Below are 27976 nucleotides of genomic sequence, written 5' to 3' on the forward strand. Positions count from 1 at the left end.
CTGCGGAATACATTATGTACTTGAGTTTAACACTATAAGATTGGTGCCTAGAAGAAGTTTGTATGGTCTCTCTGTGATTCTGGGGGCTTTTTCTGGGTGTTTATGTTTCCTCACACATTCCAAAAACATACCTTCCTCCAGCATTTTGTGCGTGTTGATCTGGAGTTTTCTTCATGAAACACTCCACCTATCACAGATTTTTTTCTCCATTAAGACATTCTTTGAAATCTATCTCTTTAACTAAAACTTTTGATCATTTGCCAATATATTTCCTCAACAGATTCAATATACATTTTACATTTAATAACAGCCCTCTGGCATGCCTTTGGATGTTTTACTATGTTAGAAGTGCTTTAAAAATGGAATATCACTAGATTTATTCCCGATTAAGGTAATTTTAAACATCCACAGTAGGAAGTAGAGAGAATGATAAATTAAGTAGAGGTATCAAACTAACTGGATGTGCCTAACTAGAGTAATAAATTTTGGTAAGGGAAGCATCAGCCACCGGTATTTAAGCTTTGTTTTGTGCAGTGATATTTATCCATGTCTGAATCTTTCAATATCAGTATACACACCATAATTTTACCTCATCAACAATGTGATACCGTATTAGAATCATGGATGAATTACTACTGCATTGAAGCTACATTGGAACTGTGTTAAACATTAAGAGCTATCTACCAGTACTGTGAACATTACAGAAGATTTAATGATTAAGCTTAATTATGAAGCGAAGTTATTTATATAAAGCTGTAAATGTAATGAAGAGGAGCAATAAAAAAAGGATTTTTAATACAGAATTGTTTTTACAGGAAAAGGTTTTCTCTTGGACACCTGCATAAATCTGACAATTGTATCTCTTACATATGTGTCCTTATTTAGTGGAATCATTATTATAAAACAATATCTAAAATTATTAATACTAAGATAGATTTGTTGTTAATATGAAGTACAGCACATCCATCAGATTATACTGCTCTGCTATTAAATATTCCAGATTGTTCCACTTTCTCATGACGCAGACACTAAGAATAGAGAAGGCATAACCATGTTAAGCAGCTTCAGTCACCAAGGCACTGTGAAGACTGAGATGTCACAACTATTTCTAAATTACTGTCAAGATGATGCTGTCATTTTCCCCTTACTATCAATAGTGTCACCAACAATATGCCTGTGCAAAATAGACTTAATTACTTATTTTGTTCAGAATATTTTCTACCTTTTTATAGGAAAAGAAAATCAGATTTGCTAATTTCAGAATAACTGATGTTATTCACAAAAAAGCCACAAATCCTTGCTTTGTTCACCCCAGTTCCTCTTGTAAAATTGCCTTCACCATCCCTATGCTAAGGCAGTAGCTAAATAACTAACCTGCTTCAAGGCTTCTGGGCAGTTCAAAGTTAAAAGAAAATTTATAATCTAAATACTTATCCTCAGAGTTGTATACTTTGAATAATAAATGAACCTTTGAACCTTCCACCCATATACTGTACAACCCTGAGATTCAGTTTTCTTGTGGGCATACTCAATAAATTGAAGAACCATAATAGAATCAATGAAAGACCACACCCAATGGGGAGAGCAAAGAACCAATGTGCAAAGGACAACAGACTGTGCAAATACAAACGAAAAGAGAGAAAGAAAGAAAGAAGCAATAAATATTGAGAACATGTGGTGAAGAGTTCTTGAAAGTGAGTCCATAAGTTGTGGGAACCATTCAGTGATGGGGCAAATGAAGTTATTCCCATTAGTTCAAGGGCCAGATGGTTGAGGGGTAATAACTGTTCCCGAACTTGGTAGTTTGTGTCCTGAGTCTCCTCTACCTTCTTTCTGAAGGTAGTAGCAAGAAGAGAGCATGACCTGGGTGGTGGGGGCTCTGATGATGGATGCTCCTTTCCTGCGACAGCGCTCCATGTAGATATACTCAATGGAGGGGAGGGCCTTAAGAAGGTGTAAAAATTATCCAGACAAAGCAGAATAGTTTAAAGTTAAGGTGAAAAAAATCCCTTCATCCAATATTTTCACATCCTTGGGGTTTCCTGTAGCTTGCATCGATATATTTTAATTTATTCGATATTCTTGTTAAAGATTAATCAGCGTGCCTCCACATCAACAGTCCACTAAGTTTCTTAGCAGCTCAGTCTGCTCAGTTACCATTGATTGATGAAAGAGCTGATTCATCATTGGTGCTCGTGTCATCAGCTGATTCTTGTGTCTGTGTGGCTCTAAGCTAATGAGTCACTTTGTTGCTGGGAAACTGAGTACTGCTTATGGTGCTCAATTACACATGTTTTCTCTGCACAGAAGTGTATCAAGAGCGACCAAATGAAATGTTGATGTGGGAAATGAGAATTTATCCCTGCATAGCATGTATACCCTTCCAAGGCTGGGGTAAAATCTCTATCTATCTATTCTGAAGGGATCTTTAATTCTGTACGAATTGGAATATACTTCATATCAGAATCGTGGGATTGCCTGTGCAATGAAAATTAAGAATGTGAAAATCAAAATTAAGAAGTGACATCCGTAATCTTAATGAGAATAGAGAAAAATACTACAGTACTTCTAGAACACACCGAGAGAGCTAAATTCAAGGATATAACTTTTAATATCTTCAAGCGAAGTATGATATACTTTTCTAGGAAAGCTGTTTCTGGTACAATAAATCATGGTTATATTTACTGTTAATGTCTAATGAGTTAGAAGAAATGGCATTATGGGCCAAAATCAAGTTTGAAGTAGTGTTACAGGAGATTAGAATTAGAATTAGGAGCTATCTGTTTCCACAATAGGATCTTACTCAAATTTCACTTACTTCCATACACTTGGATTCAATCAAGTCTTAGCACAAAAACGGCCTTCAGCACAGCTGGGCCGTACCAACCAGAATTCACATCTAAACTCGTCCCACGTGCTAACATACCATTCTATCCATGTATGTGCCCAGGTACTTTTTGCGTGTACTCTCGCATGCAATTTCAAGAGAAATGCCTTGGTCTTTAAAGGCACACAACATTTGATAAATATACACCACCATCACATGTCAGCACCTGAGAAGCCACCTACTCCTCAGTGACTAGAGATGCCTGTTCTGTTTTGTAAATTTAAAAAGTTACACTACAGGAAGGATATGGAAACCATAGAAAGGGTGCAGAGGAGATTTACAGGGATGTTGCCTGGATTGGGGAGCATGCCTTATGAGAATAGGTTGAGTGAACTTGGCCTTTTCTCCTTGGAGCGACGGAGGATGAGAGATAACCTGATAGAGGTGTATCAGATGATGAGAGGCATTGATTGTGCGGATAGTCAGAGGCTTTTTCCTAGGACTAAAATAGCTAGCACAAGAGTGCACAGTTTTAAGGTGCCTGAAAGTAGGTACAGAGGAGGTGTCAGAGGAAAGTTTTTTACGCAGAGAGTGGTGAGTGTGTGGAATGGACTGCCGGCGACAGTGGTGAAGGCGGATACGATAGGGTCTTTTAAGAGACTCCTGGATAGGTACATGGAGCTTAGCAAAATAGAGGGCTATGGGTAAGCCTAGGTCATTTCTAATGTAAGGACATGTTCGGCACAGCTTTGTGGGCCGAAGGGCTTGTATTGTGCTGTAGGTCTTCTATGTGTCTATGTTTCTAAAAAGTAATTGAAAGAGAAACACTGGAGTTGGGATAAACCTGTACTCTTAGATTTACATTATGTGAGGAGCTCAGATGTGACAGGATAAAGTAACGATGTATGCCATTCACTTACTTCTTAAACACAACCCGTAACGAATTATGTTAACAATAAAGTATGCTTAATCAAACAATATATTTACAACATTACTCAAATATTACCGAAATATTAAATACACTATACCTCCCAGCTTAACTATAAACTCCACTATAGAATGCATCTCAACTCAAATACATGATGTATTGCTCTCTAGTCATCTTATACAGTATATACACAGTATACTATTATGTACAAATAATATATAGATAACCACAGCATAGTAAACTTTAAATTGTCCCATTCAGGCCTAAAGATTTAATTATTGTGAAGGATTTCTTACTCTGGTGGGACAAGGTCTTTTCTGTCAAGGGGAGACCTGCTTGACAGGTGAGACTTGTGGTTGTGAAACAATCTCAGGTTCTGGGGCCTCCTCCATGTTGGTTTGTTAGAGTTGACTCTGGGACTGCAGGAAGTGGTTCTGACAGCTCTGGACACCTTTCAGGAGAAACACAGGAGATTACTGTGTATACTTAAAGCACACGGTATTGGGGGTATGTTATTGATGTGGATAGAGAATTGGTTGGCAGACAGGAAGCAAAGAGTGGGAATAAACGGGACCTTTTCAGAATGGCAGGCAGTGACTAGTGGGGAACCGCAAGGCTCAGTGCTGGGACCCTAGTTGTTTACAATATATATTAATGACTCAGACGAGGGAATTAAATGCAGCATCTCCAAGTTTGCGGATGATGCGAAGCTGGAAGGCAGTGTTAACTGTGAGGAGGATAGAAACATAGAGACATAGAAAATAGGTGCAGGAGTAGGCCATTCGGCCCTTCAAGCCTGCACCACCATTTATTATGATCATGGCTGATCATCCAACTCAGAACCCTGCACCAGCCTTCCCTCCATACCCCCTGATCCCCGTAGCCACAAGGGCCATATCTAACACCCTCTTAAATATAGCCAATGAACCGGCCTCAACTGCTTCCTGTGGCAGAGAATTCCACAGATTCACCACTCTCTGTGTGAAGAAGCTCTTCCTAATCTCAGTCCTAAAAGGCTTCCCCTTTATCCTCAAACTGTGACCCCTCGTTCTGGACTTCCCCAACATCGGGAACAATCTTCCTGCATCTAGCCTGTCCAATCCCTTTAGGATTTTATACGTTTCAATCAGATCCCCCCTCAATCTTCTAAATTCCAACGAGTACAAGCCCAGTTCATCCAGTCTTTCTTCATATGAAAGTCCTGCCATCCCAGGAATCAATCTGGTGAACCTTCTTTGTACTCCCTCTATGGCAAGGATGTCTTTCCTCAGATTAGGGGACCAAAACTGCACACAATACTCCAGGTGTGGTCTCACCAAGGCCTTGTACAACTGCAGTAGTACCTCCCTGCTCCTGTACTCGAATCCTCTCGCTATAAATGCCAGCATACCATTCGCCTTTTTCACCGCCTGCTGTACCTGCATGGCCACTTTCAATGACTGGTGTATAATGACACCCAGGTCTCATTGCACTTCCCCTTTTCCTAATCGGCCACCATTCAGATAATAATCTGTTTTCCTATTTTTGCCACCAAAATGGATAACTTCACATTTATCCACATTAAATTGCATCTGCCATGAATTTGCCCACTCACCCAACCTATCCAAGTCACCCTGCATCCTCTTAGCATCCTCCTCACAGCTAACACTGCCGCCCAGCTTCGTGTCATCCGCAAACTTGGAGATGCTGCATTTAATTCCCTCATCTAAGTCATTAATATATATTGTAAATAACTGGGGTCCCAGCACTGAGCCTTGCGGTACCCCACTAGTCACTGCCTGCCATTCTGAAAAGGTCCCGTTGATTCCCACTCTTTGCTTCCTGTCTGCTAACCAATTCTCGATCCACATCAATACCTTACCCCCAATACCGTGTGCTTTAAGTTTGCACACTAATCTCCTGTGTGGGACCTTGTCAAAAGCCTTTTGAAAATCCAAATATACCACATCCACTGATTCTCCCCTATCTACTCTACTAGTTACATCCTCAAAAAATTCTATAAGATTCGTCAGACATGATTTTCCTTTCACAAATCCATGTTGACTTTGTCCGATCATTTCACCGCTTTCCAAATGTGCTGTTATCACATATTTGATAACTGACTCCAGCAGTTTCCCCACCACCGACGTTAGGCTAACCGGTCTATAATTCCCTGGTTTCTCTCTCCCTCCTTTTTTAAAAAGTGGGGTTACATTAGCCACCCTCCAATCCTCAGGAACTAGTCCAGAATCTAACGAGTTTTGAAAAATTATCACCAATGCATCCACTATTTCTTGGGCTACTTCCTTAAGCAGTCTGGGATGCAGACCATCTGGCCCTGGATGCTAAGAGGATGCAGGGTAACTTGGATAGGTTAGGTGAGTGGGCAAATTCATGGCAGATGCAATTTAATGTGGATAAATGTGAGGTTATCCACTTTGGTGGCAAGAACAGGAAAACAGATTATTATCTGAATGGTGGCCGATTAGGAAAAGGGGAGGTGCAATGAGACCTGTGTGTCATTGTACACCAGTCATTGAAAGTGGCCATGCAGGTACAGCAGGCGGTGAAAAAGGCGAATGGTATGCTGGCATTCATAGCAAGAGGATTCTAGTACAGAAGCAGGGAGGTACTACTGCAGTTGTACAAGGCCTTGGTGAGACCACACCTGGAGTATTGTGTGCAGTTTTGGTCCCCTAATCTGAGGAAAGACATTCTTGCCATAGAGGGAGTACAAAGAAGGTTCACCAGATTGATTCCTGGGATGGCAGGACTTTCATATGATGAAAGACTGGATTGACTAGGCTTATACTCGCTGGAATTTAGAAGATTAAAGGGGGATCTTATTGAAACATATAAAATTCTAAAGGAATTGTACAGACTAGATGCAGGAAGATTGTTTCCGATGTTGGGGAAGTCCAGAGCAAGGGGTCACAGTCTGAGGATAAAGGGGAAGCCTTTTAGGACCGAGATGAGGAAAAACTTCTTCACACAGAGAGTGGTGAATCTGTGGAATTCTCTGCCACAGGAAACAGTTGAGGCCAGTTCATTGGCTATATTTAAGAGGGAGTTAGATATGGCCCTTGTGGCTAAAGGGATCAGGGGGTATGGAGAGAAGGCAGGTACAGGGTTCTGAGTTGGATGATCAGCCATGATCATACTAAATGGTGGTGCAGGCTCAAAGGGCCGAATGGCCTATTCCTGCACCTATTTTCTGTGTGTCTATGTTTCTTCTCTAACTATTGACTCTCCTCTCCTCAGCTGATCGATGTGTCTTCTCCAGATGACATTGGACGCAATCTCCACTGTGTAGGAGAGTGGTTCAGTTCTGTCCTTAATGTTTCCAAGTACCCGCTTTGAATCAGCTCTGTAATCCCTTGCCAGGACTGCTTGTCCAGGAGTGAGACTGCTTGTTTGAGGCGCCCTCAGTTTATTTCAACCGGTTGTCCTGCATACTCCTTCTGAAATTGGGTTTGAGGAGATCCATGTACGAGCACAAGTGACGACCCAGCAGCAGCGTAGCAGGTGAGTTGCTGCTTGCGAATTGTATTGCATTATGATATGTAAGGACGAAATTGATGAGCTTCTGGTTCACTGTCAAGTGCAGTTCATTCTTTAGATTCTGGACAAAACTTTCTGCCAAGCCATTTGGAGCTGGGTGGTATGTTGAAGATGTAACATTCAACTTGAGGAATGACTGAAAGCATTCCACAACAAGCTGTTGTCCAATGTCACATACTAATTGTTCCGTTACGCCAGTTATTGAGAAGAAGCTTCGCAACACATCAACAGTGTGCAAGGCCACAGTGGAGGCTATTGAGAACACTTCTGGCCACTGTGCAGCTGCATCCACTACTATTACTTGGTCCCATGAACGGTCTGGCAAAATCTACATGAATCCTCTGCCAGAGGAATGCAGGCCATTCCTAGGGATGGAGAGGCACATTCTCTAGATGTTGCTGGTATCCTGAACAATGCATGGCAAGCTACTCGACCTGCTGGTCTACCCCAGGCCACCAGACAAAGCTTCATTTTGACCACACTAAGATGATCAGTATGTAGCTCATCCAACAGTTTACCTCTCAGCTTGGTTGGTACAATAACTCTCAATCCCCACACAAGGCAACCTCTGTCAAGGACAAATTCATTCTGGCGCTGGTAAAAATGGGGAACTAGGATTTCTGCTGCCCATCCAGCCATTTTGTGCGGCCATGTAGACCCGAAAAAGTGTGGGAGTTTTTCTGGTTTCCCATTGGATATCCTCTGCTTTAATAAGGAAATTCCCACTTTGCATTAGGGAGAACATGTCAAAAAGAGTGTCTTCTTTTGTAAATTTTTCATGTATTTCCTTATCCAAGGGTAAATGGGATAATCCATCAGCATTTTCATGATTAGTTGTCCTCCTGAATTCGATGTTGTAATTGTGTCCTCCAAGGAACAGACCCCATCTCTGCATTCGTGCTGCTACTGTTTGTGGAACATCCTTCTGTGAATCGTAAATAGACACCAGAGGCTGATGGCCAGTAATGAGGATAAACTCTTCCCCATACCAGTACCGGTTGAAACGTTTTACACCCCAAGCCAGACTCAAGACCTCTCTGTCAATCTATGCATAATTTTTCTCTGCAGTGGCAAGGGAACGTGATGCAAAGGCTCTGGGGCATTCACTGCCATCACTCATAACATGTGACATGATTGCACATGTACCATAAGGCAAGGCATCAGAGGCAAGCTTCACTGGATAACATGGAGCATAATGTGTGCATACAGTGTCCGATGTCACCATTTCCTTTGTCCTATGGAAGGCCACGTCACACTGCTTTGTCCATTGCCATTTCTTCCTGACTTGTAGTAGGAGTCCAAGGAGTGGAGCACAGTAGCCAGTATTGGCATGTACCTGATATAGTAATTGACAAATTCTAAAAAAGACAGCAACTGCAACATGTTCTTTAGCCTTGGGACATCCACCACTGCTTGAACTTTCTCACTGTGTAACAAATTTTGGTGTGGTCTTCCATTCTTTCTTTTATGGTTATTATTCTATAGATTTATTGAATATGCCACAAGAACATGAATCTCAGGGTTGTATACGGTGACGGATATGTACTTTGATAATAAATTTACCTTAATCTTAATTCTTGTGCATCAATCGTCTGTCCACGGTAAGTGATGCTTGGTTTAAGGAATTCACACTTGTTGCTCATGTTCTGAGCCCATAATCTCTGTCTCTTCTTCCATTTCCATCTGTAGCTAGGCTTCAGCTAAGTCTACTTCGCTGAAATGTTTTCCTCCAGAAAGGTTTGCAAAGATTTTCAGCTGACTCTATTGCAGGGGATGTGGCATGCAAATAGTAGACGGTTCTCCAATCAAGTTGCAGTTGTTCAGCTGATCACAGCCCCACAATGCTGGCCCTCCTGATTTTACCACATAAAAGCCCACTGTGGCTTGTTGGTTGCTGTATTTCACTGTTACAGATGTCTGCAAAGTTCAAAGTACAAAGTAAATTTATCACATATAAATACGTCACCATATAAAAACCTGCAAATCATTCCCTTGCAGTCTTAATAAAGCTAATAACCATAATAGAACCAATGAAAGTCGGCACCTACAGGGTGGACAACCAGTGAGCAAAAGACAACAAACTGCAAATGCAAAAGAACAAAAAAAAGGAAATAATAATAAGAAGAAAAAGAAGAAATAAATATCAAGAACATGAGACAAAGAGTCCTTGAAAGCGAGTCCATATGTTGTGCAAACAGTTACAGTAACAGGTCACACGAGGAAATCTGCAGATACTGGAAATTCAAGCAACACACATCAAAGTTGTTGGTGAACGCAGCAGGCCAGGCAGAATCTCTAAGAAGAGGTACAGTCCATGTTTCGGGCCAAGACCCTTCGTCAGGACTAACTGAAAGAAGAGCTAGTAAGAGATTTGAAAGTGGGAGGGGGAGGTGGGAGATCCAAAATGATAGGAGAAGACAGGAGGGAGAGGGATGGAGCCAAGCGCGGGACAGTTGATTGGCAAAAGGGATATGAGTGGATCATGGGACAGGAGGCCTAGGGAGAAATAAAAGGTGGGGGGGGAACCAGAGGATGGGCAAGGGGTATAGTGAGAGGGACAGAGGGAGAAAAAGGAGAGAGATTAAAAGAATGTGTGTATATAAATAAATAACTGATGGGGTACGAGGGGGAGGTGGGGCATTAGCGGAAGTTAGAGAAGTCAATGTTCATGCCATCAGGTTGGAGGCTACCCAGACGGAATATAAGGTGCTGTTCCTCGAACCTGAGTGTGGCTTCATTTTGCCCAGCCTCTTCTACTGTAAAGATGAAGCCACACTCAGGTTGGAGGAACAACACCTTATATTCTGTCTGGGTAGCCTCCAACCTGATGGCATGAACATTGACTTCCCAAACTTCTGCTAATGCCCCACCTCCCCCTCGTACCCCATCCGTTATTTATTTATATACACACATTCTTTTTCTCTCTGTCCTTTTTCTCCCTCTGTCCCTCTCACTATACCCCTTGCCCATCCTCTGGTTCTCCCCCCCTTTTCTTTCTCCCTAGGCCTCCTGTCCCGTATTCCTCGCATATCCCTTTTGTCAATCAAATGTCCAGCTCTTGGCTCCATCCCTCCCCCTCCTGTCTTCTCCTATCATTTTGGATCTCCCACCTCCCCTTCCCACTTTCAAATCTCTTACTAGCTCTTCTTTCAGTTAGTCCTGACGAAGGGTCTCGGCCCGAAACGTGGACTGTACCTTTTCTTAGAGATGTTGCCTGGCCTGCTGCATTCACCAGCAACTTTAACCAATTTCCCCCGGGATCAATAAAGTATGACTATGACTATGACTATGATTAACTTTGACGTGTGTTGCAGTAACAGGTCAAATGAAGTTGAGTGAAGTTATCCCCTCTGTTTCAAGAGCCTTATGATTGAGGGGTAACAAATATTCCCAAACCTGGTGGTGTGTTTGCCTGAGACCTTCTTCTTGATGGCAGCAGTGAGAAGAAAGCCTAACCTGGGTGGTGGCTTTCCTGAAACAATGCTCTGTGTAGATGTGCACAATGCTGGGGCGGGCTTTACCCATGATGGACTGCGGCATATGCACTCCTTTTTGCAGGATTTTCCATTTAAGGGCATTAGTATTTCTATACCAGTCTGTCATGTAGCTAGTCAATATACTCTCCACCACACATCTATAGAAGTTAGTCAAATTTATAGATGTCATGCCGAATCTTTAAAAACTCCTAAGGAAGTAAAGGTAATGCTGTGCCCTCTTCATAATTAAACTTATGTGCTGGGCCCAGGATAACACCTCTGAAATGATAACACCAAGGAATTTAAAATTGCTAACTCTCTCTATTTCTGATACCCCGATGAGGACTGTCTCATGGACCTCTGGTTTCCTCATCCTTAAATCAATAATCAGTTCCTTGGTCTTGTTGGTGCTGAGTAAGAGGTTGTTGTTATGGCACTACTCAGCCAGATTTTCAATCTCCATCCTATATGCTGATTCATCACCACCTTTGATTCAGCCTATGACAGTGGTGTCATCAACAAACTTAAATATGGCATTGGAGCTGTGCTTAGCCATAAAGTCATAAGTGTAAAGTGGGTAGAACAAGCAGCTAAGCAGACAGCCTTGTGGTGCAGCTGTGCTGATGGAGATTGTGGAGGAGATTATCTGAACTGACTGGGGTCTTCAAGTGAGGAAATCGAGGATCCAGTTGCACAAGGAGGTATTGAGGACAAGGTCTTGAAGGTTATTGATTAGTTTTGAGGGGACGATAGTATTCAATGCCAAGCTGTAGTCAATAAAGAGCATCCTGATTTATGCATCTTTGAAGTCCAAATGTTCCAGGGTTGAGTGAAGAGCCAATGAAATGGCATCTGCTGTGGACCTATTGTGCCAATAGGCAAATTGAAGCAGATCCATGTTGCTTCTCGGGCAGGAGTTGATATGATTCATTACAAACCTCTCATAACACTTCATCACTGTGGATGTAAGTGGTCCAGTATAGATCTTTAGTTGGATATCAGCAAGCTTTGACAAGGCGTTCAAACTTATTTTGTGGAATGACTGAGCCAGTGTCCAATTCCATTTTAATTAATTTACCGTTCAGTTCTGGTGCAAGCCATATTGCTTGTCTCGTTAGTTTTCACACTGTCAATCTTAGGGCTACACAGTCCTGTGTCACTCTCATCATTATCAGAATACTCATCAACAGCATGAAGTTTAGTGCTCTTTTTGAAATTGCAACTTGACTTTTCATCTTTTTCTCTTCCCTGTGCAGTTCATTTATTTTTGTCTGTCTGGCTGCTCTTTGTGTACTATTTTGTTGCATTTTCTGCAAGTTTCACCCTTAATCCCGCATTGGTCTGGTAAATGAGAGCACCTTCCATAAGGATAACACAGTTTGTTTGGCCAGGTAGATTTCTTTTGGATGTTGCAATTTTGTTCATGCTCGCTTTCATTCCTGACTTCAATTCAATAGCCATTTCCATGGATACAGCAATTTCACTTTCTCTTTTAAATCTGAGTATTTCTTCAGTTAGGGGCAGTTTTTGAATGCTTTCTTGTAAGATTCCATAAACTAAACAACCTTTTAGTGTGTCATTAAGCCCATCACTGAACTGACAATGCTCAGACATTCTCCTCAATTCAGCCATGGAAAATGAAGTGGACTCCCCTTCCTTTTGATTCCACTTATGAAATTTAAAGTGATCTGCAATCAACAAAGGTTTCCGTTCTACATGATCTTGCATTACATTCACAATATCAACAAAGCTCATTTCAGCTGGTTTGATTGGAGCAGTTAAATTTCTAATCAAACTGTATGCTCTTCCATCTATTACACTCAGCAAAACTGGCACTTGCTTCAAAATACTGCTCAATTCATTCAGTATACAATATCCAGTTATCTGTTGTGCATTCAAACACATCTACCTTTCCAATATAGCCAAGCATTTCTGTGTTTTTAAAAAATGTATTATTATTATCAGGTGGTACCTACCTACTCACCTACCTAACCCTCTCTCTCTTTTTTACTTTTAGTAAGGCACTCATGTATGACAAGGTGGCATAATGATGTATGCTATTCACATACCTTTACATATAACGTATAATAAATTATTTAACCAACAAAGAATGTTTAATCAAACAATAGTGTGTATTTAGAATATTACTTAAATATTACTGAAATATAAAATACACAACAATGGCAGTCCTAAAACATGTTGAAAATGTTTTGTCCAGATGTAACAAAATATAGATGAAGATATCAGAAGCAAAAGAATGGAGGCAATGAATTTTAAGCAGTTAGATTTATGCAGTCTTAGAGATACTGTGGATGCACTTTAGATGATCATCTCAAACTCAGACAGGACAGGACATCAGCTCTGTGAATAATCTGGTTCAAACTCGTACAGTGAGAAAATGTGCAGCGTCAATGGATGAGGAATAGACTCTCTGGTGGAAAACAGACAATGTCTTTGGTTTTCTCTGCTCATTCAAGTCTAGATGGTGGATATATCTGATACAGTGAAGGGGTCAAGGAAGTGATGATGAAGTGGAAATGCGTCCGCCTGATTACAGCCGATGCCTTGGTAAATAGGGATTCAGTAAATATCATTTGACAGCAGCTCATTTTCAAACCAATCCCATTCAAATTACATTGAAATATTAAGCAGGTTTGTGTCTGGTTGTAATCTCAGTTTAAGATATTGAGGAACAAGGAATCATTTCAACTTCACCTCAAATTATTTGATTGGTTGCAGATTTCTTGATTGAGAACAGTCACTCACAATTTGAACTGAGATGCTATTTTATCATTGCATTTCAGAATATACGATTTTCATCCAATGTTTCATATTGTTAAATAACTTGCTAAATTTTAGCTACACTTAAATGGACATATTCAGCAGATTGAAACAAATAATGAGAGATTGATTTTAAGTTCCTTCCATACAGAATGACTAAATGTTTTAGTTTATTATTATTTGCATTGTACTACATTTATCTATAAGTGAATACAAAAAAACAGATTGTATGGATTACAGAATTTTCTTTGCAGCTTGTGCTATTCATCATACTAAAAATACATCTTATAGACATTTAAAGGAGAATATCTCAAAATAACCTCAGCAGTTTACTCTGCGTTCATTCTGCAATACACCACACAAATAGAATTAGCACATTTACTTGTTCAACTGCTTTGAAGCTGGGGTTTTCTTGATAAATTAATAAACTGATTACTGAGGTTATATAACTTTAGTAAAAAAAAAAGCTGGAAAAGGAAGAGTCAAGCCACCTTTTCTTGACATTTGGTGGCATTACCATTGACGAGTCCCTGTGGAACTCAACTAGTTACATAGCACTCTGGGACACAGAATTCAAATTGTTCAAAATTCTTTGTATTACCAAATTTCTCCATATTTCAATCCTAGATACGCTCAACTATGGCCTGACATGGTGACCTGTCATGGTCCAGATCGGGGTCCCTTTAAATTTATCTTGTTTATGTTACGATCCGGACCGTTGATTCCCTGTTTTCCCGTGTCCCTCGACTTTGGTGATTAGAGGCAATTAACGCTCGGCTGAACCGGTAGTTTATAGTCTCCGACTTTTAGCCATTTGGCGCGGGAGCATCTACAAAGTCACGGCGTGCCAATGGCGTCTGGCTGGAGCGAGCCTAGTCTCTGCCGAAGCGAGTGCCAGTAATTCGCCCTTTCTCACCGGAGCAACCCAGTCCAGTTACCTCGCCGAAGTGAGCCTGCAAAGTTTCCTCATCAAGGTGGGTCCATCGGTTAACCCGCCGGAGGGAATCAAGAACCGTTGTCTTCTGTTCCCGGGCCGAGTCGAGAGCTCGCCACTACCCGGAGGCTCCAAGTCATGTCCTGGCTCCGGCGGCATTCTAGCACCGTGTCAAGTCCTGGCCCTGGCGGCATTCTAGCACCGAGTCAAGTCCTGGCCCTGGTGGCATTCTAGCACCGAGTCAAGTCCTGGCCCTGGCAGCATTCAAGCACCAAGTCAAGTCCTGTCCCTGGCAGCATTCAAGCACCAAGTCAAGTCCTGTCCCTGGCGGCTTCCCAGTTCTGAGTCAAGTCCTGGTCCTGGTGGTCTGTGATTCCTGTCCTACCCCCTTGTCTGAATCCCTTCTCTTCCCCTCTCGCCTCTAGCCCTCGTCTGCAGCCCCCGCCTGCACTTCAGTCTAGCTCCATCGCCTGAGCTAGATAGGTACTGTCTGGTGTTCATTCGTGTTGGTCTTGTCTTGTCTTGTCCTCGCCTCCGTGGGGTAAGTCAGGCCATCTTGCTGTTGCTCTGCGGGGAGTCATGTCTTGTCTTGTCTTGTCCTTGCCTCCGTGGGGTAAGTCAGGCCGTCTTGCCATTGCCCTGCAGGGAGTCGTGTCTTGTCTTGTCCTGTCCTCGCCTCCGTGGGGTAAGTCAGGCTGTCTTGCCATTGCCCCGCGGGGGGTCATGTTCTGTCTTGTCTTGTCCTCGCCTTCATGGGGTAAGTCAGACCATCTTGCCATTGCCCCGCGGAGGGTCATGAGTCCCGGCCCTATGTCCTGTACCCAAGGACGGGTCCCGACTCTGTGTTCTGTGTATGTGTCCATGGTTCCATGTACCTGCTCTCCCGAGACCGAGGCTCTGTGTTCCCATGTTCCTCCTCTCCCTAGCCCATGTCATGTCCATGCCTGGTTCTGGGGTCCGAGCCCGAGGCAAGACCTAGGTACTGGGTCCTTGCCCAGTCTCGGGCTCGGAGTCCATACCCTAGCCTCTTCATGTCTCCTCTAGTTCTGGGAGCCAATTCCGAGTCCTAGCCCAGACCCTTGCTCCCAGCCTAATCGTAGTCCTCAGTCCTTGTCCAGTTCGCTACTCCTGCTCCTGCTTAGCTCTCCTGATATCGAACAATAAACTAAATTTAATTAACCTCACAAGATGTGTCTTGCATTTGGGTCCACCTTTGCTCCCTATGCCCCCATCATTGTGACAGACCTGTAACTGTAGATATCACAAGGAGAAACAGCTCCCCTGTGTCTACACTGCCATGATACTTATGAGGTTTATATGTTTCAACTCCTGTTCTCTTAAAATTGGAGAATTAGAGATGGTCCATTCAAATTATCTTCATAGTACAATGACCTTGTCAAAGAAATCAGGCAAGGATTTGACAAGGAGACCAAATCTGTAAACAACATGCAAGGTGCATTTTCACCAAGAGGTTGTATAAGTGGAGTAAGAATTTTTCACCCTCATTGGATAAACAGGCTTATGATCATGGGTGTAATCTGTTCATTTCCTTGTGCGGCACATGAAATATTGGTAATTCTACTAATGCCACGAACAATTTATGAATCGTCTTATGAGGATTTTGCAAAAAAATTCTTGAAGGCATTTTAGTTAAAACTAGTGAAGTTTTTTTTTTGAAAATTACAAGGTTGACCCCTGAAAACAGGGCTCAGAGGAAATGACTGGTGAGTACCAGGATAGGCATAGGTGGTGATTCTTAGAATTCTTTAATCAGGCAAAGTAGTATTATTTGGTGTGTGGCCTGCCTCTGAGAGAATGCACACACTTAATATGGACCTAATATCTGAATGAATATGTAACCTGCATCACCTGTGTTGAAATGAAGTTTATTTGTCTACATGGTGTAAATCTAGAGTGCAGGAATCAACCAAAGGAAAATAGATTATAATGACAGTGCTCCTTCCTTGTCTACTGTCACAGGAGGAGGCAGTTTCGGCAAGAAATCCCTGAACTGCAGACAGCCAAAAGGAAGGACAGGCCAGTATAGTCATGGTGAAAGGCAACATGGAGGAGCATTCCATAGATTGGGATGTTGCAACCATTCCACCCAACCCAAAAAGTAATGCAGTAACCGGGCTGTGATTTGCACTGACAGCATTTAGTTGATTAACAGGTCATACTTCTAATGAATGGTCGTCCAGTGATTGATACAGGTGCAGATAGCTCATTTATATATTGTAAGTAGACTAGCCTGAAGGAAAATCAAGTTTATTCTCAAATGCAAAGATGTAAGTATGCACAGGCACAATGAAAAACTTACTGCAGCCTCATCACAGACTCATATCTTTAGAGACATAACATTCACATGAAAAACATAAATTAAACATAAATTATACAAGTCCATTATAGTACAAAGTGGTCAAAGTAATCATAGTGTTTCCATACCGAGATAGTGATTAGGGTTATACAGATTAGTTCAAGAACAAAATGGCTGAAGGGAAGTGCCTGTTCTTGAACCTTGTGGTGTGAAACTTCAGGCTTCCGTACTCTCTGCCTGATGGTAGCTGTAAGAAGTTGCTATGGCCCTGTTAGTGGGAACCTCTGATAATAGATGCTGCCTTCCTGAGGCAATGCCCAACGAAGATACTCTCAGTCATGGGGAGAGATGTGCTATGATGCATTGTGCTGAGCCTAGTACTCTTTCCATCTTCTTATGTTCTTGCATATTTTAATTATTGTTCTACACCGTGATGCAACCAGTCAGGGTATATTCAGCTGGGCACCTGTAGATATTTGCTAGTGTTCGGTGACATGCCAGACCTCCTTAAAGTTCTCATAAATGTCATTGAGGAATATGAGGGTTTCTGCCGCTACCAATCCGCTAGATGTTGAGGGCTCTAGAGAGACAAGCAGTTTCTCTTTCAGCTGTTTCTCCTTTCATAAGTGCTCCTTGAACTACTGATTTTTTTCCTACCATTTTTTTGCTTTTACTTCAGATTTCAGCATGAGTTTTTTAAAATTTTCAGTGAATTCTATACCCCTTCATACTTTCTGAGCAAAAGCATAGTTCTTCTGATTCTCCTACCAACTACGTTAAACCTATGACCACACTCAAAATGCTGGAGGAACTCAGCAGGCCAGGCAAAATCTACAAGAAGATGCTCTTTTCAATAAATGCTGCCTGGCCTGCTGAGTTCCTCCAGCATTTTGTGTGTGCTGCTTGGATTTCCAGCATCTGTAGATTTTGTTGTTTGTAAAATCTATGACTCCCTGAATTTTGCTACCTCAGTTATAGAAAATAGCTCCTCGTTTATTCTATCCTGGACACTCATAATTTTAATTTTCCTTCAGGCCTCTTTGTTGCAGGGAGAACAAGCTCATCCATTCAATCATTCCTCGCAACTAAAATTGTCCAATGCCTGTAGATCTCCTAAAGACACCCTCCTGCACAATTACATCTCTCCCATAATGTGGTGATGAGCACGGAGCACAGTACACAAAGTGAGGCCTAATAATTTGGCAGAACTTCCTTGCTTACATTTGATTTCTCAGCTAATAAAGTGAGAGCATCCTATTTGCCTTTCCAGCCACATGTATTTACTTGTCCTCCTATTCTTAATCATATGTGAACATACGCTCCAATGCTCCACTTTTCCTCCAATCTTCTCAGTATTCTTCTGTTTATTGTGTATACTATATTACACCTCCCCAAGTGCATTACCTCACCCTTGCCTTGATTACGTTTCATTCGTACTCTTTGGCAATTGGTAACAATTGGGGTTGAATAGTTGCCACGGCTGGGGTCACTGTTAGAGATGATCAGTGAATCAGAGGTGGGAATTTCGTCAGGGACCGTGCATGAATCCAGACTTTATTGAGTCCAGGGAGATGGTAAGTTACATCAAAAGGTGATGTTCAGTAGAGGTGGAATGAGTACTGAAGGAGGAGGTGTAAGGACAGTATGCAAGTTTAGGTTCTCAGTAGCAGGGTGTAATTCTGTAAGATCCTGGTCAGATTCAGAATCATATTGACTATTCTGGTGTTGCTCCGAAGGAACAGAGAATGGGGAATCAAGCAACCCATGTGACCCTATACAGAAAATGTAGCAATGATATAAATTGAATTCACAACTGCAATAGCATGGTCTAGTTTCCACACTGCTGTGATTCAAACCAGAAACCAATGCAATCATGTTCCACTTTGTGAAAAATTGAATTTCATTGAGAAAGGTAGCAATGTGTGACTGTGCCTTTAGGCTCTTCTGATTTCCTAGTTGGTTGTTATAACTGCATGTCAGCTTGATTCTTATACAAGGACACCCTGATCCTTTTAAATAACAACATGTTCAGATTTTCAGCTTTTTAAAAAGTATTCTACTTTACTATTTTCCACCACCCAAGTGTGAAACTTCACAATTCTCAACATATTCACATTATCCTTCATCTCACTTTATTGTGCTCACTCACTCATGAACTTGTTTATAGCAATTTGTACATCTGAGTTTTCCTTAAAACTCACTTTGACATTCAAACTTTTGTATTGTCAGCATACTTTAATATATTACTTATACCCTGCTCAGCTAAATAATTTCTATATATTGCAGATAGTTGAGCCCAAAAGCAATCATCCTTACTTTTCCCTGGTGAGTAGTTTAACCTTAAAATGCCCCTGCTCTCTGTTAGCCAGTGCTTCATCTTTACATAATCCATGACCCCGTCAGATTAGAATCAAGACAGCACATTTTCAGTGGTCATCTTTTAAAACACCAAGGCAAGGGGCACTGGTTCCAGGGCACTTGTTTTTTTTTTTGTTTTTATTTCACCTGTATTGTTTCTCCAGTGGTGCTTATTCTATCTCTTCTAAGATTCAAGTATTCTGGAAAACTTAATTCCCAACCAAAGTCACTATACATGGCTCCATAATTACAATCAAATCAAACCTATTTTTGTCTGCTATTAAAATCTTTTTGCTGCACACATACAGTAAAAGTCTAGAGTACTCATGTTTGTGTGATTTTTATGCTCAAATTATACGTAGAAACAATTTTGTTCTGCAGGGTAGATTTTGCTGGAAATTATTTCTAGGTCATTTAGCATCCATCAAGAAAGTAGCCTAGGTATTTCCAATGGTTATTCACTGTATTAAAGCTGATGTTTACCTGTATTAAATTCTGCAAGCAATGATATCATTGTGTGTGCTTCAGTCCTTTCTGTTCTTACCGACCTAAACCGGTACATGAAGGTTCAATCTAAGACCTTCGTTTGTTAGAAACAAAAAAAAAAATCACAAGTAGCAAACCCTGAAAAAAAATCATCAAAGATACATGTAATGAATGGCTCCCAAATATATAATTGATAATTAACTGGCAGTTTAAGTTACTGTTGATCAGTATTTATGCAAAAGTATCAATGTGTGTTCCACCATGTCTGTAGCTTTTCCACATTATGCCCATCAGTACATTTGCCATATGGATCAGTGTGTGTCTTGCATTCGGCTCCATCAGAACACTGAATTATATTCAGAGCCCGTATGTACGTTGGACTGCTGCTTCCTACCACCCCTCCCCCCACCCATGCCTCCCTTTCCTTCTCAAGCTGCCTTTTTGGCAGCTGGTCTTTGCTACCATGGAGAGGACTTCTTTAAGGTTTGACCACCTTCCCAGAAACCAGCACGGCGATGTTGTGACAGCTGCATCCTCTGCATACAGCTGACGGGGTATTTGGAAATCTATGGAAATTAAGCGTAAGTGACACGTTGATGCTTTCTGGATAGGAACCACTGCTGATGTTTGTGGTCAGATAGGAAGATGCTTGTCTTTATATGCAAGTAAATCATCTTAATATAAGCTATTTTTGATCTCGAGCTGGCATCTCCTTTCAACACGGAGTGTAAAGGAAGCCACTCGTAAACATAGTGATGATGTAATTTCTCGAGAAGATGGTTTACGAATTCATAGCTTGGAAACATCAAGGTAAAACACTATAGTTTAATCCTCCTTTACAAGTGGAGTTTATTCATTTGTTTACAAAAAGTAGGCATTACTGACAAGCAATCATTGCCCTTGAGAAGATCCCTCTCCTTGAGCAGCTGCAGTCGTCTGTTGAAGTTACTTCCACCAGGCTAGGGACAAGGGAATCCCAGGATTTAGACCCAGCAGCAAGGAAATTTATAGGTTGTGGCATTCCTGTGTACCTTCTGCCATTGTCCTAGGTGATAGTCAATGCAGGTTTGGGAGATGCTATTGAGTTCCGTTGCTTCACACATTTGCTGTTTAGAAGACAGTAAAACATTCATTAAGAGCTGCATTTTAAGTGATCTGGCACTTTGCTGCCTCCGAGGGAGCTCGGTCAGGTTTTGAGCGAAGTGAATGGCCTTGAGGCCAAGAAGCTTGGACACTGGACACGGGACACGGGCCCACTACCGACCCAATTTCACACTAATCTCATTGACTGAAGCAGCAAGGAAGATTGAGACCAACGAGAAGGGGAGTGGAAGGCAAGCAGGTGCTGACCGGCGTCTGCTTGCGGGTGACTTGTCTCTCTCCTGCCAGAGGAAGGTGCTGAGTGTGACCAGTCTCTCTCTCCCTCACGCTCGATCTTGGGTCTTGGACAAAGTTTAATCGACATGGTTTGTAGATTGGACTCTGTGGTTCACGTTGTAATGTGTGTCTGGTTTCTCCCTTTTTGTTGCTATTTTGTGTGATTTTTGATCAGGGCAGACTGGCTCTATGGCCTGCAGACAAGGAACGACGCAGTCCCAGATTGAAACGAACTGAATATTACTGGACAGTTCCAATGATTTGCAGTTTGATGTTTTATATTCTGTGTTTTTTGCTTGCTTTTTTGTGTTGTTTGTCCGATTTGTTCTTTGCGCATGGGGATTTGTTGTTCAACAGGTTCCATGGTTTTCTTTGTTTTGTGGCTACCTGTGGGAAGATGAACTTCAGGGTTGCATACTGCATTTATCTTTTAATATCAATGTATTTCGAATCTTTGATTCTTGAAGAGACGGCCGATCTCTCAAAACATAACCCACTGACTGGAATGTGGACAGAGATGGGAAAAATGTTTTGAATGCTTGCACTTACTTTTTTGTCACATCAAACATCCCAGGTTTCTCTTACTCATCTATATTATGCAATGGACTTAGATTTTACACTGCATTAAGAGCCCTATTCACTGATTGAATTAGCAAGTCAAAGCCTGGAATATGCTAAAATAATGAAAACAATGTATGCTATGATTGGAAAGGAAATGTCACAGCAGACACAATAGAATCACAAAAGTTTCACTAAATTCAACAGGATGTACTCCTTGAATTACCACTAAAGAGCTAATTCAAATGATTTCCACTATGATGCCTGTATAAATGCAATATTTCAAGATGAGATATTTTGTTTCATATTTTGTATAAAATTTGGTTATAAAAGAAACTAAAGCAATATTAGGTTCAGTGACCAAGAGCTTAATGCAAAGAACAGTCTAAGGAGTGAATTACAGAGTTTTGTTTGGGGTGGTATGGGAAGGAAGATTTCTAACATCAAGGAATTAGGCATTAGCTATGTATGTGGAGCTATGAAAACTGCAGAGGCATAGAAATGAGGTTGTAGTCCAGGGGGGCAAGGTCATAGAAGCTTCTGAACTCACGGGTAGAGGAAATTAAACCTTAAGACATAGGAGCAGAGTTAGGCCATTCAGCCCATCGAGTCTGCTCCGCCACTCCATCATAGCTGATCCCGGATCCCATTCAACCCCACACACCTGCCTTCTCTCCATATCCTTTGATGCCCTGACTGATCAGGAAACTATCAACTTCCGCTTTAAATATACATAGTCATAGTCATAGTCAAAGTCATAATTTATTGATCCCGGAGGAAATTGGTTTTCGTTACAGTTGCACCATAAATAAATAGTAATAAAACCATAAATAGTTAAATAGTAATATGTAAATTATGCCAGTAAATAAGTCCAGGACCAGCCTATTGGCTCAGGGTGTCTGACCCTCCAAGGGAGGAGTTGTAAAGTTTGATGGCCACAGGCAGGAGTGACTTCCTATGACGCTCTGTGCTGCATCTCGGTGGAATGAGTCTCTGGCTGAATGTACTCCTGTTCCCACCTAGTACATTATGTAGTGGATGGGAGGCATTGACCAAGATGGCGTGCAACTTAGACAGCATCCTCTTTTCAGACACCACCGTGACAGAGTCCAGTTCCATCCCCACAACATCACTGGCCTTACGAATGAGTTTGTTGATTCTGTTGGAGTCTGCTACCCTCAGCCTGCTGCCCCAGCACACAACAGCAAACATGATAGCACTGGCCACCACAGACTTGTAGAACATCCTCAGCATCGTCCGGCAGATGTTAAAGGATCTCAGTCTCCTCAGGAAACAGAGACGGCTCTGATCCTTCTTGCAGACAGCCTCAGCGTTCTTTGACCAATCCAGTTTATTGTCAATTCGTATCCCCAGGTATTTGTAATCCTCCACTATGTCCACAATGACCCCCTGGATGGAAACAGGGGTCACCGGTACCTTAGCTCTCCTCAGGTCTACCACCAGCTCCTTAGTCTTTTTCACATTAAGCTGCAGATAATTCTGCTCACACCATGTGACAAAGTTTCCTACCGTATACCCACGGACTTGGCCTCCTCTGCAGTCTGTGGTAGAGCATTCCACAGATTCACTACTCTCTGACTAAAAAAATTCCTCCTTATCACTGTTCTAAAAGACTGCCCCTCAATTTTGAGGCTGTGCCCTCTAGTTTTGGATAACCCCACCATGGGAAACATCCTCTCCACGTCCACATGGTATAATGCTGTCAGGTTTTTATGGCAAATTAAGGAAAGAGAGATTGGGACTGCAATGAACAAATTGGCAAGAGCAATATACTAATAAGAGTATGATTAACAACTGGAATTGATCACTAAAGGTAGTCATGAAAGCAGTAATGAGATTTTTCTTTAAATATAATGATAAAACAAAAGGCCTGGAAGGTATTATTCAACCTAGATAAGTTTGCATAATATTACAAGTGAAAGTAAAAAGTTTTTAATAAAATTGTCCTTTCATTTGTAATATTATCCAATAAAACCATTAGCAGTAACTCTAGCAAAAAACACAGAATTTATTTTATTGGCTAAGGAGGAGGAGGAGGAATGCTCTTCCGTGTTTCTTTAATTGTGCGGAATAATCACACTGAATTAATTGTATTAGCATAATTTATTAATCCTGACATGGTGCAATACTTTTAAGATCTGGTTATTTTTCTTCTTTTAGAAAAGGTTGTTTGGTTGTTTTACTTTTAGAGTAAGCTGCTAAAGGAACATTGTTGCAAATATTTGCAGTGAAAAAGAAATGTACTTTTCAAAAGCCACTAGATACATGTCCCCCCCATTATTTATTTTCCAAAAAAGTAATCTCCCGTCTGAACTGAAATCTTTAACCTGCAAAGATGCAAAATATTAATGAACAAGTTTTTTTTTACACAATTTGTTGCCTTTGTGACTTTGAAACAATATAACGAAACTTCTTTATTAAATCTGGTCATTCTACGCATCTGATCCGGAATATTTTTGTAGATCACCCCGCATCTTCTTAAAAACAGACGCTCATTCGTAAGTTAAAGGATTTGCTCAAGCACGTGGGAAAAGCAAGACAACTTTTCCATGTCCATATAATGTTGCTTAAAATGAAAACCTTGTTTCCAGGAATGTTTTAATAAATATAATTGCAGCAATATCCGTACTTATTCCCAATCAATTGCATAAAATCATAATACTAATCAGAGTGCCTTGTGACTGACATTCAGGCCAGTGCGTCAAAAGCGACTCTGTACTTTTCAACAACGGGTTTTCATTGACAATCCCTCCCGCCATTTGGAAACCTCGTTACGTAATTGAGTTACGCATGTTCCCATGGCAACAGCAGCGGCCTCCGGGACAGACATCCCAATCAGCCAATCCCTGTGCAAGGACTGTTTGACGCCATTTAACTGACATGCCAGTTGTCAACTCGCTGCCGCCTGAGGACAATAGAGACCAAACTATAGCTTGATTGACAGTTCGAAATAACAAATGGAGAGAAGACGATTGTGCATCTTATCCAATAGAAATGCAGTAAAGAGGCGGGCGGAGCGCTTGAGCCCGCCACAAAGCCAGGCCGGAGAGCCGTGAAGCGGATGCAGAAGATAAACGGCGCTCAGGAACGGGAAGGAGGCAAAATGGCGGCCGTCGGTGTTGGTGTCGCCGCGGTGAAACTCCTGGTGGGCTCCGAAGTGAGGGTAACGGTGGACCACATCGTCGAAGATGCGTTGGTCGTATCTCTGCGCTTCGAAGAGAAGCTCTTCTCGGGGGTTCTAATGGACATTTCTAGAAGGTACCGAGTCTGAGAGAAAGCTTCCCACCCCGCAAAACAAACGGAAAAAAAACCGAGAGGCGGAGGAGGCCTGGACTGCAGCCGGTTACCTGGAGGGCGGGGGCAGGCCATCTGGGACTTCCGCGTAGCCTTAAAAGTGGCGCGCTGTGTCGGCCCCAGCCCGTGTGCAGACGGAGGGAGGGGAGACGGAGCCAGCCGATGGCGGTCTGCGCTTTCTCCGCTCTCCGCTACATCTTAAAGAGCTCCGAAGGCACGCAGGCAGCGCCCGCAGGACGGGCGGAGGGAGAGAGGGGGGCAGCGCGGCCACTACCCAGCCCAGCTCCAACTGTACTGCACGCAGCCCAGCTGCAATTAAACGCATCATCTTTCATCTCAACTTTTTTTTTAAATCTCCGAAATGGGAAGGATTACGGTCAAAATCCTTACCATGCCCTCTCAGGGGTTTACTTTGTGGCATCAACTTTTTAAACAGCCAAACATTTTTTATAAGAATTACAGTGCTGGATATTGAATGAAAGGTTGTAACTTTTACTCATAAGCCAGCTTGTGCCTACAAGTCTAAAGAATTATTTGAACGATCTAAATATTTTAAACCTACCACATCATGTTGGGTAGCGTTCCCGTTTACATTAGGTTACTTGAGTGTGAGTGGATGGTAATCTTTGTGTGGGAATGAAATAGAAAATCAAGACATTGTATACCTTTTAAACCACATCTCCAAGCATAAAATTTATAGTAGGAGCACACAAGTAAACATGCTTTAGTTAGCAAGCAACTCAAAAGTAATTTTCCAGGTTAGGGAAAGTAAGACCATACAAGGAGTAAGTGTCTATATAAAATAAACGTGAGTCTCTTAAGATCCTGCTGTTTAGCTGAGAGCTTATGGAATTTTCTGGGGTTCCACAATGCTTCTTGTGTCCATTCTCCATGTACCATCTTAATTTGATGAGAACAACATTCTCCTAATAGGTGTTCTTTGTTGAAGAGTTTTTGTTGGAATTTATTTAATGAAGATCAGTGCAGATTTTACCCTGGTGAGGAAAAAGCAAAGCCCTGGCATTCTATTCCTTAGTTGCATCTGCCTTAATTTTGAAAGCATTACTGTGCACACCTTTACCAGTAGGAACAATAGGATATTTGTCATCCTGTGGCTTATTAGTGAAATTTACTTTTGTGAAATTGACATGTAAAAAGAATCTGTACTGAGGCTACTGAAATTTAGTCCAGAAAATTTTGTAGCCAACAGCATATGTTCTTATCTGTTTGGGTTATATGACTGTTGCTGCAATAAGATGAAGGACATTTGTCCTGCTTTCCACATCCCCACTTCACACATGAAATTCTTTGTCTCTAAGTGTATTTGTTTTAATAACTCAAATTAAATGTTGAAAATCTTTTCTAAGAACCCATCTGTTCTATTGCCTGAATCTATGTTTGGAGTTTATTTTTGTCACAACTTAAAAACTGATTTTATTAATCATACTGTCAGGGTTACAAGTAGTTTTGAGAACCATTGTGCAAAAGATGCTGTGCCATGGTAATCTAGACTTTTACAATAAAGCATAAAGAAATAGAAATGGCTCCAATCAAGCACCTCAAGAATTCCTTTAGTCAAGAGTCAACTTGCTTTTGTGCATCATACCAGCATCAAATGAGTCTTTATGCAGAGAACTTGCTCTAAATTGATTTGTTTAATCAGTGCATGCTAGCTTACCCTTTAGTTGGATCAGTATCAAAATATTCTGACAAAGTGAATAATTTCAATTAAAATCATGTAGCGAAGAGTTTAGGATATTCACCAAAACTATATACTTAAGGAATGAATTTTTACTTCAAATATTCGAACATTTGAATGTGACATTTCTTTGTTTGCTTTGTTCATGTTAATTATTTGTAGTGAATGCTCGACTTTCCATTGTCAAGCTTAATTACACAACCATTATAGTTCTGAGCTAGTTTTGAATCCTTTTTTTGGGATTTTGTCCTTTGAATGAAGCTAAAGCTAGCTTTTCCTTTGCTTCTGTCTCTCATGCTCCTCATTGTACTGGAACAGTGAAGGTTTGCAATACCGGACCTTTGTGGACATGCCAAAAGAAAACTGTGGGGACAGCGAAGTCCTCTTAACATGTGCCATTTCTTTTAGCAAATGGGAGCGGAATGCTGGATATAATTGGCTCAATTTGGTTTTAGAACTGGGACAGTATATAAAAAAAAAAGGTAGGCATTGTGGGATAAATTTCCAGGCCAGTAGGTTTTTAAAAAAAATCATTGATTTTAAAAGAAAATTTGGAAAATGTGCTTACGGTCTCAGATAATATCTGGAAATCTTGATTTATCAGTTCAGGTCAAAAATGGTATGTTAATTGAATCTATGGATTAGAATTCTATTAAATAATTAAGTATGGGTTTAATATCTGTTTGTGATGACATTGCATAAATTTGAACGTAGCACAAGAGTTCACTCTTAAGAACATTTCTGTGCAAAAATACCAAAAGCTCCTTGGGGGAAGAGAGAAGAGGCTTTCAGCACAGCATTTTGTAATTTGCTGTCCATGTTATACAGCCTTAAGCACCTTTAAAAGGTAAATCCCATCATCTTGATGAATGATGCCTAAATACAGCTTGAAGATGCATGTGACAAGTAGAGGTATTTTGGGGTGGAGCACAGAAGAGATGGAAAATGTAAGTGTGATGGGAATCGAACTGCATTCACATCTATCACAGTAGATTGTAACATAATTTCATTTCTGCACTGAAGGTGAAGAGGGAGCACAATTGCAATTACAGTGGCATCAGTGAGAATAAACAATTTACGAGGTAATCACTGTTGAACAAAGTACTTTTTATGAGAATCTTTACTGGGGACAATTTCTTTATTCCTGGATATTATCCATTTTTGTGGGAAGAATAAGAAAAGCAAAAATTGTATTTAATAGTCTTAAAGTATTTAAACAATATTCACTGAGACTTAACATGCAGCTACAGCAAGTATGACGAGGAATGTTGGAGTTTATTGCAAGGAGAATAGTGTACTAAAATTAGGGTTGTCTTGCTATAGGTGTACAACATGTAGGAGCAGTCCTGACGTTTTATTGTCTCTCAAAGAAGGGTATAG

The 27976-nt window shown here is 41.3% G+C and overlaps 2 protein-coding genes across 3 annotated transcripts in view; one reads left to right on the top strand and one right to left on the bottom strand.

The window, feature by feature from the left end:
• Positions 1–27675, bottom strand: part of LOC134349373 (gastrotropin-like) — a 187975-nt gene extending 160300 nt beyond the window's left edge. The window contains exon 1 of the mRNA XM_063053576.1: positions 24951–27675. The gene's annotated coding sequence lies outside the window, so the exon portion shown is untranslated. The remainder of the gene's footprint in view (positions 1–24950) is intronic.
• Positions 22380–27976, top strand: part of pwwp2a (PWWP domain containing 2A) — a 39454-nt gene continuing 33857 nt past the window's right edge. For both annotated transcript variants that reach the window (XR_010018660.1, XM_063053570.1), the window contains exon 1: positions 22380–24861. Coding sequence is in view for 1 of the 2 variants with exons in the window: in XM_063053570.1 (XP_062909640.1) it covers positions 24665–24861 (197 nt within the window). In the remaining variant the exon portion in view is untranslated. The remainder of the gene's footprint in view (positions 24862–27976) is intronic.

The sequence above is a fragment of the Mobula hypostoma genome, chromosome 7 (genome assembly GCF_963921235.1).
Source record: "Mobula hypostoma chromosome 7, sMobHyp1.1, whole genome shotgun sequence".
Lineage (NCBI taxonomy): Eukaryota > Metazoa > Chordata > Chondrichthyes > Myliobatiformes > Myliobatidae > Mobula > Mobula hypostoma.